Source organism: Camelus bactrianus, chromosome 9 (genome assembly GCF_048773025.1).
Source record: "Camelus bactrianus isolate YW-2024 breed Bactrian camel chromosome 9, ASM4877302v1, whole genome shotgun sequence".
Taxonomy (NCBI): domain Eukaryota; kingdom Metazoa; phylum Chordata; class Mammalia; order Artiodactyla; family Camelidae; genus Camelus; species Camelus bactrianus.
This window is the reverse complement of record NC_133547.1, coordinates 38,230,898-38,251,003: the sequence shown is the minus strand read 5'-3', so window position 1 is coordinate 38,251,003 and position 20,106 is coordinate 38,230,898. Positions and strand designations below refer to the sequence as shown.

General features: G+C 38.0%; 1 protein-coding gene across 7 annotated transcripts in view; it reads right to left on the bottom strand.

The window, feature by feature from the left end:
* Positions 1 to 20,106, bottom strand: part of NTNG1 (netrin G1) — a 300,041-nt gene that overhangs the window by 45,186 nt on the left and 234,749 nt on the right. For 3 of the 7 annotated variants that reach the window (XM_074370072.1, XM_074370071.1, XM_074370070.1), the window contains exon 6: positions 4,541 to 4,708. The exons of 2 other annotated variants lie outside the window; for them this stretch is intronic. In XM_074370072.1, coding sequence (XP_074226173.1) covers positions 4,541 to 4,708 — 168 coding nt within the window. Of the gene's footprint in view, positions 1 to 4,540; positions 4,709 to 12,310; positions 12,371 to 14,700; positions 14,767 to 20,106 lie in introns of all 7 variants that reach the window. 2 more of the 7 variants (XM_074370076.1, XM_074370074.1) reach the window with 2 other exon arrangements.

Here is a 20,106-nt window from a genome sequence, read left to right as displayed (position 1 = left end):
CTCTTACTCAAATGCATCGCTTACTTAAAGAAAGATGTCCACTAATGAAACGCTTTGGCAAACATGGCTATTTCAGGTCCATTCCTTTGCTCAGGCCTCCGTGATATCATTTTTATGATATGGGAGGAAATCAATGGAAAACTTCCAAGGAAATAAGGCATCATGCTCTTCACTGCTAACAGATCATAATGGAGGTTCCATTTGTTAGGGCATTTTTAGATGGTTTAATGAATGCCATGAGAAGTTTGTATATCAAGGATAAATCAATATGCCATCAGTGTAAAATCTCTTTTAAATTATTCAAACGAGCTTATCTGTTACACTCAATATCTGAGAACTGCTGAACATTGTTAAAGTGCAATACGAATGCACTTCGTTCATTCAAAGGCCATTTTACTTTATGATTTGGGATGGCACTTTATATATATATATATTTATACTGGATTGTGATAAGACTTTAGATATGTATATAGTAGCTATTTAATTTTTTTTAAACAGTAATTTTGTTGTGGCTTTAAAACTGTTTGTCTGTACATATATAAAAATAATAACCTATATCAAAACAACTCTAATATGTTTCTTACTATATAAAGTGTATAAGTTGACAATGAATCACCAACATTTTGTAAGCCAGGGAGCAGAGTTACATCTGGCCAATATGAATTCACTAGTCTGTTAGCTCATAACAACTGATTAATATAAGGTGTCAGATGCAAAAAAAATGTGAACAAAATTTTTTAAATGTGGAACATCTAAAGTACAGTACATCTCAGTGGTTGTCATATAAAAAGGTGGTAAGTATAATGTCACTCATCACGAAAATAAGTGACAAAGAGAGGTGGGGTCTACACCCTACCTTAACATAAAAATAATTGCATATTTAAAGAAATACCAGTTATGACTATGACCAATGGTAGATGCTGGGGTGGTGAGAATGACCTTGGAGAATTATACTTATTCCATGAAACTAGGAAGAATATGCAGGACTATTACACTAAAAAAACAGCATGAAATACTTTTGGAAGTTTGATTTAAAAATGTATACTACACTTAATTTGTAGGCATTAGAAGTAGCTAGTGTTTGCTTTGTTCTTTAGAAGGTACCTCTGGTTACCTGATCTTGGGTTTCCAGGGGAATAAAAACAATAGTACATCATGAGATATCTTTAGTAGCAACTGCCGAGCTCTGCATTTCATTCTGATGTCAAACTTGTTGTCAAGGATTATTAGCAGTGATGACCCAAGGTCACAAACCAGGAATCTTCTAGTTTTCTGCTTAATGCTTGAGTTTACATGAAATGGGAGCAGCAAGGATGTCATCTTCATGGAATTGCTGCATCATACAGGGTAATTACATGCATCTTTGGAAACATGGCTGGGTTTGGAATTTGTATGAAAAATGGGTAAATTTGCCAGCAATCACAAAGCTGCAATCACTGTGGAAACATGGAATACCCTGCATTTTATATTTGCCATAATACAAATGATGCAAATAGTTTAAAAGACATCTACTTCAACACAGTCTACATTTTGTCAAAGACAGGTACTGTTCCCTCACAGTCAGGACTCTGGATTTCATTGCCAACTGTTAAAGAAATGGCAAAGTGCCTTTTTCTTCTCTTAAATTTAAAGAAGACTTAGATGAAGTTCGAACTTTCAGAGATTAGTGCCTAATTCTGTGACAGTGAATTGGGCAAATATCCATTCATTTTCATTAGTGCTTTTTTTTAAAAAAAATGGTATTAAAATTAACTCTCAATTACTTGTGGTGTATCCTCTCAAATTTAATTCTCAGTCCTGCTACAAGCCCTTTGGGGAGCTTACCTGTGGAAAATAGTGAATGGGTTCACACTGCCCTGTAGGGCAAACCTTGGTAATGGACAGGCATCCAGTGGCCTTCAGAGAGCAAACTCCAGCTCAGCCTTACACCCAGGCAGTGCTACAGCTCTGCTCTTGGCCCCTCAAATGGGAAGAGCGGAACCTACAGCCCCTCAGGAAATTGTTACTGATTCATTGTGTCCTCATACAGACCAAAGACAAAAGATGGACCATAGAATATACCAACTAGTCAGATTTTTCAGTTCATTCTTTAAAGACAATTTTACCCCTAAAGAAAAGGGCCACAATTTAAGGAATTTTGGTATTTGGGGGAAGGAGTTGTAGCTAATTTTAATGGTATCTAAAAATACTCATCTTTGTGCTTACCGATGATTTCACTTTGTTTGAAGAGTATAAAGTACTGAATACGTTTGCCTCAATAAATAAAATTTCCCCAAGGTTTATAATTTTAATTAACAAACTTTCTAGATATGGAGAAAACAACTGCTCTTGATTTTTTTTTAAGCAGAAATAAATACAAGAATGCATGTTAAGCTTTCCACATTTCATCTGTGGTTTATGTGATTTAAAAGACAAAATCTGAATAACTTCTTGTCCACAGATAATCAAACATGGATTTACAACAGAACTATGCCTCTTAGAATTGGATAGGAAGTGCAGATTTTGTAGTTCATAGACTACTTTAGGACTGGAAAAGGGCCAGACTTCATCAGAATAGAATACTCTGAATGAGACATATGGGGATATTGTTAAGGCACATGCTATGGGAAATTTTATGGAATAAAATATTTTTTAAGGCCTTTTTCTTTGATTTATTTAAAATAATATGAAATTGATATTGTAAAACATTTTAATCGTATGTATTTTGAAAAAAATGACTACATTTTATTTCTATGTTCCTAGGGTTCCTATTTATTTTACCTTTTCTCTTGTTACCATATTTATAGTATGACATTTATATATTTTTACAAATGACATTCAGCAAAATGTAACTACATTCAAAATTCAGACAGCTATGTGTCTTTTGGTTTTTATTAATATCCTCAAACTTTTGTAACCCAAATGTTACAAAGGCAACTGAACGTCTTCTGTTCGCAAGCTTGTAGTGGAATTGCTGCTGTCATCCTAAAAGCACACTGTAAGTAAAAGTCTGATGAGCTTAGCTTCGCTAATTGTGTCAGAGTAGTTGGGAGAAAGTGTTCAAGCTTTGAAGTCAGGAAGCTAACTCTTCGCTAAAACTGTATGATTTGGGTCAATTTGCCTTTCTCTTCTCAACTAAAGAATAGGGGAAATTATCAGTGGAATACTTACCCACCGCGGTTTTGTTAATGAGGATTAAGTAAAAAAACGTATTTGCAAGTCACAGTTTACCAAGTGTTTCCGATGTATCCCATAAGATACCCATTTGGCCAGGAGTTCTCAGTGACTTACCTAAAGCACACAGCTATTAAATAGCAAACTGGGATTTGAACCCAGATCTCCAGCCTCTAAGTTCAGGAATTTCTCCACTAATTCATAAACAATAAGGAAGCACTTTGAAAAATAGAACATACCATAGACATAAACAGTTTTATGTAAGCTTGGCCCAATTTAACGCAAAACAACTTGTCCGGCTATTTTAAGCGACACTTGGCAAATGCTAATATGAACTTGACAGTCCAATCAGAAAACAATGATCCCAGAATTGCAGATTGATTTGATTCCTTTTTTTGTTGGAAAGATCACCTTTCATCTGTGTATTCTATTTAGCCTCTATGTGAATAAATTCTACCTTTAACATTGGTTTCCTATACAGTTACCTATTGGTGTGGTAACAGATACATATGTATCCTTCACCATTCTGAACATATGCATTTCTTCAAAGTACATTATGAAGTGAAATTCCATTTCTTATTTCTTATTTTTCCATCAGCTCCCTTTTTAAAGACAGGTTCCATTACGCAAAAGCTAGGAGAAGCTTTTTTAGGGGGAAGGGCACCTGGTTCTCCCCAGTTGACATGATCAGTATTCACAGTGGGTAGAAAGAGTGCTCACGGGAGCCCTGTGGTCCCAGTTTTCTGGTGCCCACGTGCTTTGGGAGCCAAGAGAGTTAATTGCCTTGAATAGTTCTGAAAAATTGCTTCTCCTCTTGGGGGCTATAGGAAAATTCAATAAATGGAATTTTGTTACTATGGATGGAAAAGTCAGGCAAACTTCTACATCACCAATTGCTGGTGGCTTTCAATTCCAAATGACAATATTTTAAATCAATATTTGTTGATTACCAATTATTTGCAAAAGTTTGTGCCCTAACTTCTCATATGTATAATTAAATACTTTATAATGAGTTTCCATTTTGAAAGTTGAAAGTATAACTTAAGATTTTAAAATCAGGTTGGAATGACCAGGTTTTAAGATTTCATGCAAAAAAATAAAAAAAAAAAGGAAGAAAGAAAAATAAAAAGAAAATTCTTCATCTCTTAAACACGATTTTTCAGCTCATCATTTTTAAAGCAACAATAAGAGAGGACTCAAAAATACATCCCCCAACTATGATTTCAACCAGCACAAGTGAATTTTAACTCCACCACAAGGATGTTTTCTCCATTGAAAAAGTTCATTCTGGCTCAGCTGTGGTGCAAATCACCAGCCTCTCCACCTTAAATAGCTCCCCATCGCTCCAAAGGCACAGAATAATAGCTGAAATTATAATGGAACTGACCTATGCATACATTCTCATCGTCCAGCTGTGCAGAAGCATTTCTGAAGTAGCCCAGCCTGCATAACTCACAGTGCTGCCCTCTAGTGTTGTGTTTACAGCTCACGCAAATGACTGTATTTAGCAGATCGATATAACTGCATCGATTGGAGTGGCCGAAGCATTCACAATCTTGCAAGGAAGAACAGAAATGTATACAGAGTGTATACAGTCGCAGAGTAATTGCACACTGCATGCTTGGATAAAATGAGAAGTGGAGGAAAAACGGCGGAATGGCATTACATGTATGTGATTTCACATGACACATGGTGACCACAGGTGGTTGTGACTGGCATGGAAGTAGCATCTGTTTCAAGCAGGAGAGAAAGGTTGGACATTTAGAACATGACCAGAGAGTGTTAATTCTTGGCAGACAATATGGATAGAAGCATTTGCAGGTGCACACCTTTTAAAGTTTGGGAAGGCTGTTTCCATTGATGCAAAAGTCTAATTTTTGCACCTTGAAAACTTTACTGTCTTTGCAACATTTCCTCTTCATATTTGCAGTCTTAAAAAAGAAAGAAGGAAGGATGTCAGCATCTCGAGCCTAAGTCTGCCATTACCCATGGCTCCTTTGTTTAGAGTCTTACTATCATTTATGACAAGACGGTAACTCAGTCAAGGTTTCACTGAAGAAATCATGGAAAATTTAATAGGGATTTAGACAATTAAACAATTCTTTATTTTTGTTTTTTTCCAGATGTTAAGAGGAGAAGATGGCTTTTGCAAGCTTTTCATCAGGCCAAATCTGCATATTTGCGTTATGTGTGAGGGACAGCACCGAAAACTGGGAGATTATTACTATGAAAAAAGTGTTCTTAAGATTTCCTTTTCTTATGAGTTTCAAGCTACGTCTGCTACAAAAGAAGAGTTAGGCAACTACTGTACCCTCAGATTCCTTTCCCTTTGTCTCCCCAAAATGTTGGCCATGTCTCTGAGGCTCAGGGTTGATGAGAGAGCTAGACCAGGCGTTGTGGGGAAGGGTGGAGAATGACAGATTGTCTCTCCTTTGCATTCCAACCAAAGCAAGTTGTTAATCTAATTCAACCTTTTAAGAAGAAGTGGTAGAAACAAAGTTTCTACTGGTGCAATCATTACTAAATCAGACAGAAAAAAGGTGCAAGAAATAACTAGGTGAGGAACCTATTTTGTCTTCTCAAAGTATGGGGATAGGCCTAGCTCACATTTATAAGGAAGGTCAACTACGAAACTACAAACCTTGTTTGTCGAAAAATATCCCTTTCGTAAATGTCTGGCTTTTATTTTATCCCACCAGGAAGCCAAACACAGTCACTGTTTGACCCCATTCATTCATTCATTCATTCAATAAATAATTTATTGGGTTGATCTATGTGTCAGGCACTATATGAGGTGCTAAGTTACTCTTCCGGTCTAGAATAAAATTTTGGAAGTATTGCATTTGATTGTATTTTCCCTGAGTTAAAATGAGTAAGTATTGTCAAAATGAATAAGGAAGGGTGATTAGCTTTTTTTTTTTTAATTAACACGCTGCCACTCATCAGAATGGCATGGATTCATTTGTATGAGGGCCAGTTACTATAGCAGAGAGCTGAGGTCAAAGCCCTGACAGCATGAAATCAAATTTGGATAGAAACAGAGGAGGACACCGGAAATGGTGAAGAATGGAAAATACCCTGGAATAGGGTTAGCACCTTGGGGACCTCAGATGCTTACAAGAAAGGCAAGAAGAAGGGGAGGTTCCTGAAGGCAAGCCCCTTCCTGTACAGGAGGCTAGCTTCTCACTGTGTGCATGTGTGCTGGGAGTAGGAGGTCGGAGGGGATTCAGAGAAACCAGTGGAAGAAAGAGAGTTCTGGGAGAAAGAGGCCGTGTGGGAGATGGGGTAAGAAAATGCTGCAAAAATGTAGTGGTTAAGGCATGGCAAATTAATAATAATGATAATAATAATAATAATAATAATAATAACAACAACAACAACAACAACAACAAAAATAACAGAATTCCATACCACCAAATTAAATTCTCTTAGAAAGCAAGCATTATGTCTCCGAGTTCAACCTTGTTTAAGCTGGTACTTCTGAATCCCTAGAAAAGATCCTTGCTTAGTTGAGGGTTTGGGACAGGGAGAATCTTTCCGGCCTGGAGTCACCCCGGAGCAGCAGTTGCAGGGAGGAGACCCCTCAACCCAAATCTAATTGCTTCCCAAGGACTTCTTCAGAGCTGCCTGGCATTTCTGAGGAGTGGGCACTCACAGCTCTGTGCTCAGGCCCCCCCGCTCCAGACAAGGCCCCTCAGTGGTTGTCCTTCTTCACACAGCCCTACCCTAGGCTGGCCCTTGGTGCACCTAATATACTTAATCCGGCTTCTTTCCAAAGAATCTTCTAAGTGCATAAATTCACCCTAGGAACTTTTCAGAGCCACATGGAAATAAGTCCTTGTTGTCAAGAAGCTTGTTCAGTGGGTAAGACAAACATGCTCACATAAGTAGAAAACGAAGAGGATGTGCTTAAGAAAACAGTGAGACAAAAGTGATATAAGGCGAGATTCCTTTAACTTGAGCAGAATTAGGAAAAACTAACTTAACACTGGTCTTAACACCAAATATTCCACGAGGGCAGGCACGGTTATCTATTTTTTTAAAGGAGGGATGAGCATTTCCAGTGAAAGGCATAGAGGGTACAAAGACACGACGGAGGGAAATGAGAGAGAACAGGGCTGGAGAAGCTTCACAACATGGCTCCTCTGTGGGTATTTGAAGAATTCTTTCCACAAGATCTGCCCAGGAGCCAGAACTGCATGCTGGGCTTCATCTGACAAAGCTTTATCCACGAGAAAAAGTATCTGAAATCCAGTTCCAGTGTTTTCAAGACTCAGTCCATGAATCTCCACAGACATTGTCACCTACTATTCTTTCAATTTAATGAATAGTATGAATTTCTGTGACAACATTACTTATTTGTTTCTCGGTCTTGTTTGAAAGGCAATTTATTAATTTTCATAGGAAAAGTTAAATAATATAAATTATATAAACGATTATATACAAAACCATACATAGCTAAATACTCAATATTATAAACTTGTTTCAGAAGATAAGTGGATATTTAACATGCCTTATTATCTAAGAAATGAGCTAATAGTAACTTGATTCTATTAAGTCTAAGACTCTTCTGAGATTTTGATAAAGCTGTCTTCTCTAGCCATGGTACATTTGAGAATAAAAAGTGAGAAAAAGATCTTCAAAAGTGATTTGAAAAATATGAGATCACCATACAAATGCAAGGCATTTAAAAGGTAATTATTAGACTGCTGTGTTATTTTTCATTTTTCTGTTAATTTCCCATTCTTTAGGAACTGGTCTTTCCACATAGGCACAGAATCCAGGAATGACCATTAGTGGTAGAGTTACAGCACTGCCATATTAAGATCCTGAAGATCCTATTAATAGTTCAGTAATTCTTTGATCCTGTAATTCACTGACCTACCGTTTCCTCCTTTCAGTTGTATACGAAGTATAGCGTCCACAGTCCATCCTTAGAATCACTTCCTTTTATATACTGTCATCTCCCTCACCTTCTACCCTCCATCCTCAATTGTGGTCTCCTGGGAAAACCGGATCCTGGTGAAGTCCAGCTCTCCACTGCTCCATGCGTACACTCCAGCTACTAAACGTGGCTGGAGTTTTTCTACAACTATTTTGAAACAACTCTCACTTTAAGCTCAGGACTGTAAACGACAAAAGGGGCTCTCAGGGCTTCCTGGCAACCCTTCCTGAAACAGGGTCACTACTCTCTCTTCACTAACTTCCTTCCCCACCCACCATTGCTTTTTCCATTTTCCTGCTTTTTGTCCTATCTTTTCAAATGCCTCAGGGCTTAGCCTTTGGGCCTCTTTGCTCTTTAAGCTCACCCTGTAGCCACGGCTTTTTTACCCCTCATGACTTTATAAACAATCAATACGCTGACCTTTCCAATATAGTTATTTCCAGCCTGGCCCAACTCCCCAGTTAGTTAGTTACCGAGACTTCACTCAGACTGATACATTCAGTTTCTCAATGTCTCCCCTTGGGCACTGAATAGCTGTCTCGACTTCAGCATGCTCAGAACTGAGCTCACAGGTTACCTTCCCAAACCTACTTACACAGCAGTCCGCCCTATCTCGGTAAATGATAACTCCACTCCTCCAATTGCTTAGGTCAAAAAACTCCTGGAGTTATTCTTGACACTTCTCTTTTTTCACCCCCAACAACCAACCAATCAGCATATCCTTTTGATTTTGCTTTTAAGACATACTTCAAATCTCACCACTTCCCACCACCTCATCCTTAGTTAAGGGCACCTGGGCTATTGCTGTTCTCAAACTGCCTTCCGGCTTCCGTCCTTGTGATGGTCTCCCTTCCACACGTCAGTCAGAATGGCTTTTTCAGAACTTCAATTAGGTCATGATACCCCTTTGCTCATCACCCTAATGGCTTCCCGCCTCGTGTAGAGTAAAAGGCAGTTAGAGTTCACTCATTCCCAACTGGTCTGGCCCCTAATTTCCCAGGGGCTCATTGCTACCACTCTCCTCCTCATCCACTGTGCAGTGCCTCTAGGTTGCTCTGAAAACATGCCAAGCACTTCCCCAGGGCCTTTGCACTTGCTGTCACCTCCGTCTGGGCTACTCCTTCCCCAGACATCTCTATGACTTGCTTCCACACTTTGGTTTTCAGTCTCTGCTCAGAGAAAAGACTGTGACCAATCTATTTGAAATAACAGCCCAACCCAAACAAACTAACCCTCCCACAATTTCTTAATCCTGTTTAAAGTTTTTGTAGAATTTAGAGTATCTGAAAAGTGCATTAAAAAAAAAATTCTCCCCTCTACTTCGAGTGTAAATATATGTGTGAAGACTGTGTCCATTTTGTTCACAGAGGCACACACAGAACTCAAAACATCACCTAGCACATACTAAGCACTCAAAACATGCTGAATGAATGAATCAATGAGTCAGTGATCCTTTGTGAAATAGAGGAAGACATGGAGGAAAGTTATGTTTAAATTCATTCCTCCACATCTCAGATTCCATAAGAGAGTCTGCCTATGTCCTACATATTAAAGAGTCTAGAAAACCAACAGCCACACCTCAAGATACAACTAAGTGATTATTTTAGCTGACAGTTGACTATATGTTTATGCAGATCAGTTTAAGTAGGAAAACGGAGATTTCTGAAAACTGCTAAGGTTTTATATATTTTTTCAATCTCAAATCGCATTGTAGACTGTATTTTATTTTTCAGACAAGTGTTTTAATTACTGTTGTGCAAACAAGGTAATGGGGTCCTCTAAAACACACTTCAGGGTCCTCTAAAACACACCCCAAGCCCTGGCAACACATATTTACTGAGAACCACCTCGTACCTGGGGGCAACGTGAAGAGGCCCAGTCCCTCAGAGTCTAGAGCAGTTTCTCAATTTCAGCGTTACTGACACCTCGGGACAAATAATTCTTTGTTTCCCTATACGTTGTAAGGTACCCAGAAGCACCTCTGGGCTCCACCCGCTAGTCAGTAGTAACCCCGAAGCTGTGACAACCAATCCTCTGAGGGAGCAAAACCTCCCATCTGACATGTATGCTCTAGGAGGCAGTTATGATAATACGGTGCTTGAAAACTGGCTACTTAAGAGCAATACAAGCTGGCGATATTCTAGGAGAAGAAGAGTTCACAGTTGGCTTTCTAGATCAGGAAAGACCCAAACCTCTTCTAAGGTTTAAAGGCTCTTTTTTGACTGAGACTGGCTGGGGAAGGCCTGAGCAGGTAGGGGTTACAGGAAAACAAAAGGCTGGAGAGAAAGAGAATAAAAGAAAAAAAAAAGAACAGGAGGGAGTCGAAGGTCCGCTTGGCGTCTTCCCTCTTCTTCCCTCTGTGTTGCCTCTAGTTCCATTATTACATTACCTATGTAACCTAATATAAGATGCATTGCAGAATATGAGATAAAGTGTTCTGAATGTGGCACACATAGGTTTATTTATCTATTTTGGGGCCAAGTGAGGAAAGCTAATTCAAAGTGAGAGCTGGTGAAAATTAGTCACTCAAAAAGAAAAGATTTGGGGAAAAGACTTCAGATAGCAGGACTTAGAACCCTTAAAAAGAAGTGTTTTCTCTTCACTACATTAGCAGTCCCCAAGCCTCCAGGGGCCTCCCCCAGGGGTAGGAATGACGCGGCCGCAGCATTTTTCTGGTTCCTACCCTACTCCCCACCCTGCCCTGCAACTTTTTGTACATTTTGGAGTTCTTCCAGATACATCATTTGATAACTATTATTCATGGATTTTTCTATGAAAAGTCTGCTTCATTAGGTGGCTTCTCCCTGACTCTGGAGATGCGTTCAGACTTCATTAGTGCTGTGACCCCAAGAAACTTGAGATTCAATGACGCAGGGTGAAACTTCAGGTCCAGAGGCCTCTTGTATACCCAGTGCTTGACATGACATAAAAGAAACGGACTTTATAAGGGTCCCGAATGCTTCCTTTCTCCTTCACCTCCTTGGTTGCTTTGTGTAGATTCGCGTATCATAGATAAGGAGCCACATCCCTACTGTGGCTCCAGTGACGACCTTGCGATTTGCACACATGCTCCTATAGGCCTGACACCCTATGAACCTGGGGCTGCTATGTTCCCAAAGAACTTACTTCCCCCAATTTCAAATCCATTTGGATTCCTCTGAAAAGGGCACTGCCAAACACATAAAAGCACATTGTGAGGAAAGTTTAAGATGTGGTTTAAGTACTATCGGTTTCCTTTTCCCACCTTCTGATCACCTTCCCCCTTGTCTCTGTGTGTCCCAGAAGGACCAATTCAAGTTGATTTAACTCTGGAGAATGAGTTGACTCTTTTCAATCAGGAACAGAGACACTCTTATGGTCATTTTCACCAAGTGGGTCAAACCAAATTCAGATATTGTTAATAAATATATATATCTTTGTAAGAGTGTTTCATGAAAAACCAAAACCCAAAAACAAAACAAACCCCCCCCCCCAACACGACATATACAACAGTCAAGGGTGGAAAAACCATACACACTTGTCACACAGGACATTCAAAAGAAAATGGCGAAATAAAAACAGGAGTCTTTATGTTTCCTGAAAAATCTTCAGTCTGTGAATGACAGATGTTAGCTGGAACGAGCCATTCATGAGTCACAGATGAGATTCCGCTTGCTTCCAGTTAAAGACAGCAATGTAACTATTATTTCTGGGTCATGATCAACACTTAACCCAGTGTAGCTTTTCACTGGTATTTGTTCAAATTCATTCCAGACAATGTGTGGAAGTAGAAACTTCAAGATATTTAATTTGCCACAAAGTCCAATGAACACCATACATGGAACCTGCCATTCTGTTCTCATGAAAAGCATCCTGGAACCTCACTGTAAGCGGGTTTCCTTATTTTTAATGCAAATGAGTTAACAATGTTAATACTCTAACATTCATGTTCTAAACAGGAAACTAAAGTGTTACAATTCTTATTCACACATTAATCTTTCAGAAAACAAATACTGCAGCATTTTAAATTTGCAGCAAATTTCTGAGTGAAGCTTTTTCCCTCTCTCTTACAGATGACGTTCTCAGTACTATTCGATGCATTGATCGTTACCAGTCAACATGCCTCACCAATAAGCTGATGGGTACACTTCACAGATATTCCAGATTCATACAGTGCAATGTTTCACAACACATAACACCATGAAATCACTGTATGAATCCAAGAATTCCTACCTCTCTTGTGGTTTGCAACTTGAACAGAAGAAACTGTTGACAAAGCTAATTTGGGAGCAACTGGATAGGTTTAAAAGAATGAACAGCACATTAGAAACAATAGTGAAAGGTTCAAATTGTAACAACTTATCATCAACCCACTTGAAAAGCAGCCCTAAATGAAAAGACTATTTGTATACGTTGTTTCTGGGAGTTTGTTTCAATCACAAAGGAAGTTTTGTAGTTAGCTGAAAATGGTTTTCTGTTGTGTAATAAAGTTTAGGAGCTTTATTTTCAGGGGCAAAAAGAATTACCATCTAAGTCTAGAATGCAGTTACACAAGGGTTATTCCAATAACAATATGGATTTTAGGATCCTCTTTTGTCCCTCTCTTAAAATAGTAGTTGTGTTGTTGACTTAATTAGCAATATCATTGCCTTAATTCACCACGTCTTTCTCTCTGTGTAACAATAAGCTCATCTACGTATAAAGCAGTAAGATTATTCTTGTTGAATTGATTAGACATCACAGAACATAGTCAACCATTCAGCAAAATCTGGCCCTCAGTCTCAGAGTCACCTTGAATCTGTCTTCCTTTCAAATGTGTAGTCTTTTTCTCAATAGTTATTACCTTTACGATATCAGTTTGTTAATGGCAGGGATTTCTAAGTTAGCCAGCTTTTCTTTTCCAATTATTCATGAAGAATTGCTCATGACAATAGCAAAAAACAGGATAGAGACTAATGTTCTTTGCAGATGTTGACCAGGTAAATTATGTCTGCACAGAACTGGCCTTCGCTAGGAAGTGCACCTTTAGCTGAAAAGTCAAGTTCAAGCACTTTACTCAACTGTGCTGCTTCTCAAATAAATTTATTTGGATTCATTATCCACATTCTTAAAAAGTGCAACTGGCATTAACTAAAGATGTTTCTGAAAACTTTTAGTCCTGTGACACTTACAGAAAGCATAGCAAAATAATTAAATGGGTCTGTTTCAGGTTTTGAACAATGCATAACCTTGTTCAGCATTGAACTTACTATGAAGAAGTGTAAAATCTTAGACCTTGTCTTGTATAATGTGTGAAATTCAATGGGAAATACTGAGAGACATTTCACTGAGGATGCTCTCATTGAAGTTGCCATGGAATAAAGCCACTAACCCCCACCCTCAAGTCCTCCCAGAATTATACTAATAATAGGGGTGGGCTTCGTCTGTATTTCTTCTTCCACATACGTATGCAGAAACTTGAAAAAATCATTTCGAGTGGATGATTAAGGTAATTCTATTTGCTAGTAATGTATGTATCTAGGACAGTCTGATTTCATCACTCTGATCAAGGACTGAAAATGCAGCCCTTCCAGTCTGACTCCTCAACAAATTGCTAATATATTTTGTTTTGCTTAGCAGCTATTTCCTGGTTCCTCCTTTTGCTCATTTCTTCCTCCATCTGTATTCATTAGAGCTTGAAAGGAACATCCTGTAGATAGCAAAGGAAGGTGGAAGCCGAAGATGTGCCTTTTTTTTTGAGAAGAATGCAAAAGAAGACAATTTTCTATTAACATAAACTATTTATGTATGTCTATGTATATCTAGGCTAGATGTTAGTGTAATTTTAACATTACATTGCATCCTATGAATTTTATTGCCCGGTTTTTAAAGGTTGTGTTTCTTCCTGTGCAATTACACATCAGTATCTATCTATCTATCTATCTATCTATCTATCTATCTATCTATCTATCTATCTACTATCTATCTATGTATCATCTGTCTATTTATGACGTTAGACGTCAGAAAATAATTATTGTTCTAAGAACAGCCAGAAAACAGGTTGTTCTTAAACCTGGCAGAAACGATTGGTAATTCATAAAGGATTAAAAGAGGGAAAGTCTTAACAGAGAAAATTTACTGCAATGTGGAAGAGAGAGAGAGGGTGAGAGAGCAAGAGCGAGAGCACCAAATCCTGTCCGTCAATATGGAGCAACAGTTAAACAAAAACAGGTCTCTTCGCGGTTGCATTACTGTCTTTATGTATTTTCCCTGACCCCCAATACAACCGATGAACCAGTCAGTTTACTTAAGAAAAGCAAAAGGGAGACAGTGGAAGGACACCTGTGCTGCTCACAGGTTTTCATTATTTGTACTCCCCATGGTGATGGCAACTGAACTCTAGGCTTCTCTTGGGACAGACGGACATTCAGGGTAAATTTGATAAAGTGTTTATAAATTCTATGCCATCTAATTTTTCCTACACCTTTCACTATAATATTTCTGGGACATTCTTCACGTTAGAAAAAATATTTGAATTATGATTCTTTCAAAGACATGGTATTCATGTGCTAAAAATTAGAATATGGGATTTTTTCCCTAAATATGTGGGATTTTATATCAGTAGGAATTTTACATGCTCCTACCTTGTTTTGGGTTAGAAACCTCAAGGGAAGAAATATTCGGCCATATCCTATTAAACTTTGGAGGATCTGCATGCATCAGGAAAAATCAGGGTATGTTATTTTCAGCTACAATGTTAATTGGTCTAAACAGAAAATTATATGGACAAAGACACAAACCACACATCTGCTTTTTAACTTGGCTGTGATGCACTTAACAAAACATGACTCCCACACCAAACAAGAGCAAGCAATTGATGATTCCCAAAACATTGAATGGACATTAAATATATAGCCTCTTCCCTAACAAAGCTATATATGTTAACTTTTGCAATAAAGTAGAGCGTTCTTACAAATAACCAAATAGGGACTACAGCAATTCCAATCGTTACATAAAGCCGGTGCCTGAAACTGGAAGATAACGCGAAAGAAATAATTTTTCACTTGAGGATTCTGTTCTCTGCAATTTATGTTTACAGATACGCGCTGGTTGCATTAGTCTTCAGGAGAGATTCTTTAGGGTATGTTTTAAGTGTGAGCCATTATCTCTGCAAAGAAGTCGATTTTTTTCCTATTTTTATTTATGCAATTTCTCAGAAAGAAAGAGAAGGATTACTGGTGGTTCTGGCTTAAGGAGAATAGTCCAAGGTGCTTCTGATTGTATCTAAGATTTGCATGTATGGGTGTGTATATGTTTTCATGATGTTTTTAACTCAAAATATGTTTCTAAAGTCATTGGTTCCAATCCAGAAATAATTATAATCATTGTTAATTTAAGAATTGATGTTATTTCTTAGATTCATTAGTATTAAAAAAACGAAAAAGAAAGACTCTAGAAAAGCAAGAGAATAGTAGGGTTTAGGACTGGAAGCTTTAAAACTATTTTTCTAAGGCACATGGGCCATAAGTATAAAGGCAGTCATTCCATGACTCAGATCTCCCATTTACTGAGATCAGCTCGAAGCCTCATCTCTGTGCAGCCCTCAGGGACCACATGAGTCAACAAGGAGAGCTTGTGCCTCTAAACTCCTGTGGCGTGTTATCTTCTGTGCTTCTAATTTCGCTTTGATATTTGGATGGCGTAAGGTTTAGTATTGTTGGTTTAAATTTGATAGGTCTCTTTCCTGTCTCTGTAATTAGATTGGATCTCTCTGAGGAAGGGCAAAGCCTTCCAGAAGGCCTCAGTAAATGTCTAATAACTGAGTAATTGATATCAAGTGGCGAGGCTCCTGTAAACAGGTATTATCAGATTGTTTCCTCCATCATTAGATTACAGCGAATAACATTCCTGCAAGACATGGAACGTTCACTATAACTTTGTCTTTTAAATATTTGTTAGAAAAGCTGATCTCCTGTTGCTCTGTGTGTGTGTGTCTATATACACATGAAAGCAAAAGAAATCTTAATATTGCTGTATCTATCAAAATTTATTAATGAAGAAAGAATGTAATGGTTTTCCACATCTGTCTCCAGGTGTTACTAAATAAATAGATATTTGGTAACATTTAGGCAAAATATGCAATTTATTGACTGAATGTTACTTTCCACATGACCACTTTGGTGATAGGTAGATACTGAGTTAACAGAACAAGCCTACTTGAACTGTGATGGTCATTTTTGAAAAACGAATATGATTTCTAGAATTGTTTATTTAGAAAAGATTTCAAACCACTGTTACAGTTTAATTAGAAGATATATTTATTTATATTATTAGCATCAAATTAAGAAAATTTCAGTTGTTTGAAATGGTTCTCTCCATCTTTTTTCCACAGGAGATGCAAATACTGGTCATAAGTGGGGGTGATGTTTGTAAATTTAATGTTTAAGTATTCAGTGACTTGAATATCTTGATGAAATGAAGGTAATAATATGATGAATCATTCTGTTCATAAGCTTTGCCAAGAAATTTAACGAAAGGCAAAAAATTTTATACTAAGCCAGTTTAGAAGTAAGTTTTGAAAACTTTATAAATTTAGCTCTATTCTGTACTCCAATATAATAAATATTTCTTTATGCCTATATTTTAGTTACTCTCTTAGGATTTTTCCCTGGGATGCTGAGGTTCCATTCTGAGGATTTTCCTACATGTATAAAAAATCAGTGTAGGTAGTGTAGGTCATTCTACTTTTGAATTATTCACAACCTGATCTATATAAAATTATCAAGATGGACACCTCAGTTACATCCTACTAGAAGATAATTTTCCTCCATATTGTGTACTTACGATAGTTTCTTGGCGGATGGGAGAGTGTAGTTTTGTGTTTGCTTGGGAATACAGTTATTTTTTTCCCAAATGATATTAAAGTGTGGAATGCCTAAGTTTCCTGAAAAATCAAAACTCAGAGCCACCAGCAGTCCTCACATGGAAATCCCAATCTAATCTATGCGTATCTCTAGTGGGAGAAAATTTTATGTCTTTTATTGGGAGGAAAAATGTCCTGAAAAAAAGATATTGAAATTTGTGAACCTTAAGCTTCTATAGCATGAGACTATCTGTGTTTACATGTTTTAATATTTGGTCATGATGAAATTTTTAATTTAATATCTCATCTTAATTTTTAAAAAATTGTTATGTTTTAAATTGCAAAGCCAAATAAGAAAACAGCTTGAAATTAGCTAGTTACTCTCTGGTTACTCTTATTACTCGAAGATCCTGGCACGTATAAATATTCAATCAATATTACTAACAAAGGTTTAGTTCCCAGAAGTAAATGAGGCACATTAATCATACAATTGAGACAAATTCTATGTTAGCATACCCAATTCCGATAAAAGTCTTTGCACGGCATGAAGCATCTGAGAATGTTTAGCCAGTGGTCACTTATTTCGAGTAGTTAGAAATTGCAAGTAGAAAAAGAAAATTATAATACGTCGAAAGTATTAGTATTGCCTCTAGGTGAATTGTTGCAGAATTTATTAATTTCATTCTTTCAAAAATTAATTAATGAAGATCTTTGGGTCAATATGAAGGCCTCAGAGTGGTAGTATGTTGCAAGGCAAAAAGTACTAGGAGTCAGAAGATAAGGGGTCTGGTCTCGTTTCTGCTGGGTAGAGCTGTCTGGCTGTTAATTTCTGTGGACTTCAGTTCCCTTCTCTGTAAGATAAAGGTACTGGACTAAAAAGTCTCTAAGGTTTCTCTCAGCTGCTGAGATCCATCACTCCAGTGGTTCCTTCGCGGCCTAGCCGGGCCACACCGAAGTTCGTGGAAGGATGGATCCTACTGGAGTGAAGCATGTGCTGCCTGGAGGATCGAGGGGATTTAGGGGATTTAGAGCTCTCCATGTGAAGGAGAAATCAGTGCCGCATGTTATAACTGCAGACCTGTGACTGTCATAGTGAAACCCAGCCTGGAGCTGAGAAATTGTTACTGAGGTAAGGGGAGGGATCCCCATACATGCCCAGTGGGATTGCAGATGGCCAGTCCTTCAGGAACAGCCTTTGATGGAAATTCCTACTCCTCAAGGACCCTAGCCCCACACATCTGGGGTAACGGACTGAACTCATCCTGATGATCTCCAGAGACTTTGGCTCCGGGAGTATGAATACCAAGATGACATACTCCACAACCGTTCCGTTTACAAACAAACAGAGTATCTGAAATTCCCATCCGATGCTATTGCTCTGTTGTCACTGCTAAAGTTTCAAACTTCATCTAGGAAATATCTTTTTAGTGGAAATTTACTTAACATAATTTAACATAATCATGTAAAGAGAGCTTGTGCTAGATTCAAATCTCAATTTTACCACTTGGACAAGCTCCTTAACTTCTCCGTGTTTTCTTCCTTGTCAAATGGGATGATGATATTGCCTTCCGGTTGTTATCAAGGCTGAATGAGGTAATATGTGCTTGTCATGGTAGTGAGCATCCAAGAAATCTCAGCTCTAACTCTTCTATTTGTGGTTGCTGTTATAATAAAAATCAGACTACTGCAGTACAAGCAGTTCTTACTGAATTGAAGTACAGAAAGCAACGTGCTCTCCTTATTTTTTGCAATCTTAATTGCTCCCAAAGCAAGTGATCCTGATAGACAAAAAAGCTCACTTAAGATACAACTTACTTTAGGGAGTGATCTAGTTCTGGGGCCTACATCGGAAAGATCTGATTTTTAGCGCTTGAAGGCAAAAGGTTAATTTCTAGTTTCTGTCAGTTTAGAAGCACATCAGTTTAGACTATGAATCAAATAAATATCTTACCTGAATTTATTTATTTATTTTTTTCATTAAGGAGAGACTCAGAAAGCTGCTATGTGACAATTTGGTTGTGGCACTTGACATTTATTTTCATGAATCAGAAAAACTGACATTCTAGTTGTAAAAATGAGGCTTTTTGGAAGAAAGTTTTTCTGCTCTGTGCCCCAAGGAAAACTCCTTGTACTGTAAGTTGGAGAGAACTGTGTTAGAATTGCTAAACTTGACCATCTATTGCTGATGCCACAGTGAATCAAGCCGAAAAGCAAGCTTGAAGCAGAAGGCTACAAACACTTTGCTTACATCGAGAAAGCGTTAGAGGTGGGTCTTCTATCATACAAGAACTCATTTAGCATGAATCACAGGCAGCTTTCAACTCACTCTGTGGATACCCTTTAAAGCCAGAGTAAACTGCAACTATGCTTTTGCATTTTTTTTTCCACCAGAATAGTCTACCTTGTAGTGTTTCATACATTAGTCATTTAATTAAATGAAAAGGTGAATGAATTCTAAAGAATCCTAGTTCGGAAACAGGACATTGAGCTAGAATCCTGCCTTGGCCACTATCCAGATGACTTAGGCAATTCAATTAAGCCTTAGCTGCCATGTCTGTAAAATGATCATGTTGGATGAGTGTTCTTTAAGTCTCCTGAAAACACTAATTTTTAGATAATTTTTTGGTTCTAAAATATGGTGGGCAACAGGGTGCCAACATGGATGTGAAAAGCCACTGCTAAGAGGATGTTAGTCAGCCTTCATTAAACATCCTTCTTCCAGGAGGGTACGAGGAAAACATCAGGTGGGGACAAAGTCACAAGGTCCCCTGGGACTTCTACAGTCACTGCTCTTGTTCCTCAGGGAGTTTGCAAATGACATTACTGATGTCTATAAAGGGGTCTATAGAAAACCCTGAAGGTCTTCAGAAGAAACCCCTAGGGTGTTGCAGGTAATCTTACCACCTTTACAGGGAGCTGCCTACTCTCAGAAATACAGCGTCATTAAACTGGTGGGGAAGAGACAGTTTAATGAGGTAAGTCTGTCCTTGAGACGGCACACAGAATTTTATTTTGCTATAAGGGACTATGTTAATGAAGAAAAAATTGGGGTTTTTTTCTGTCATAGAAAATGTACAAGCATATTTCACAATCTGCACAGCGAATTTCAAGAACTGTTCCATGTTCTGTAATGTATTTAACATCTTCACATTTCCTCTCTCCCTCAGCTTACTGAGGATGTTTATTA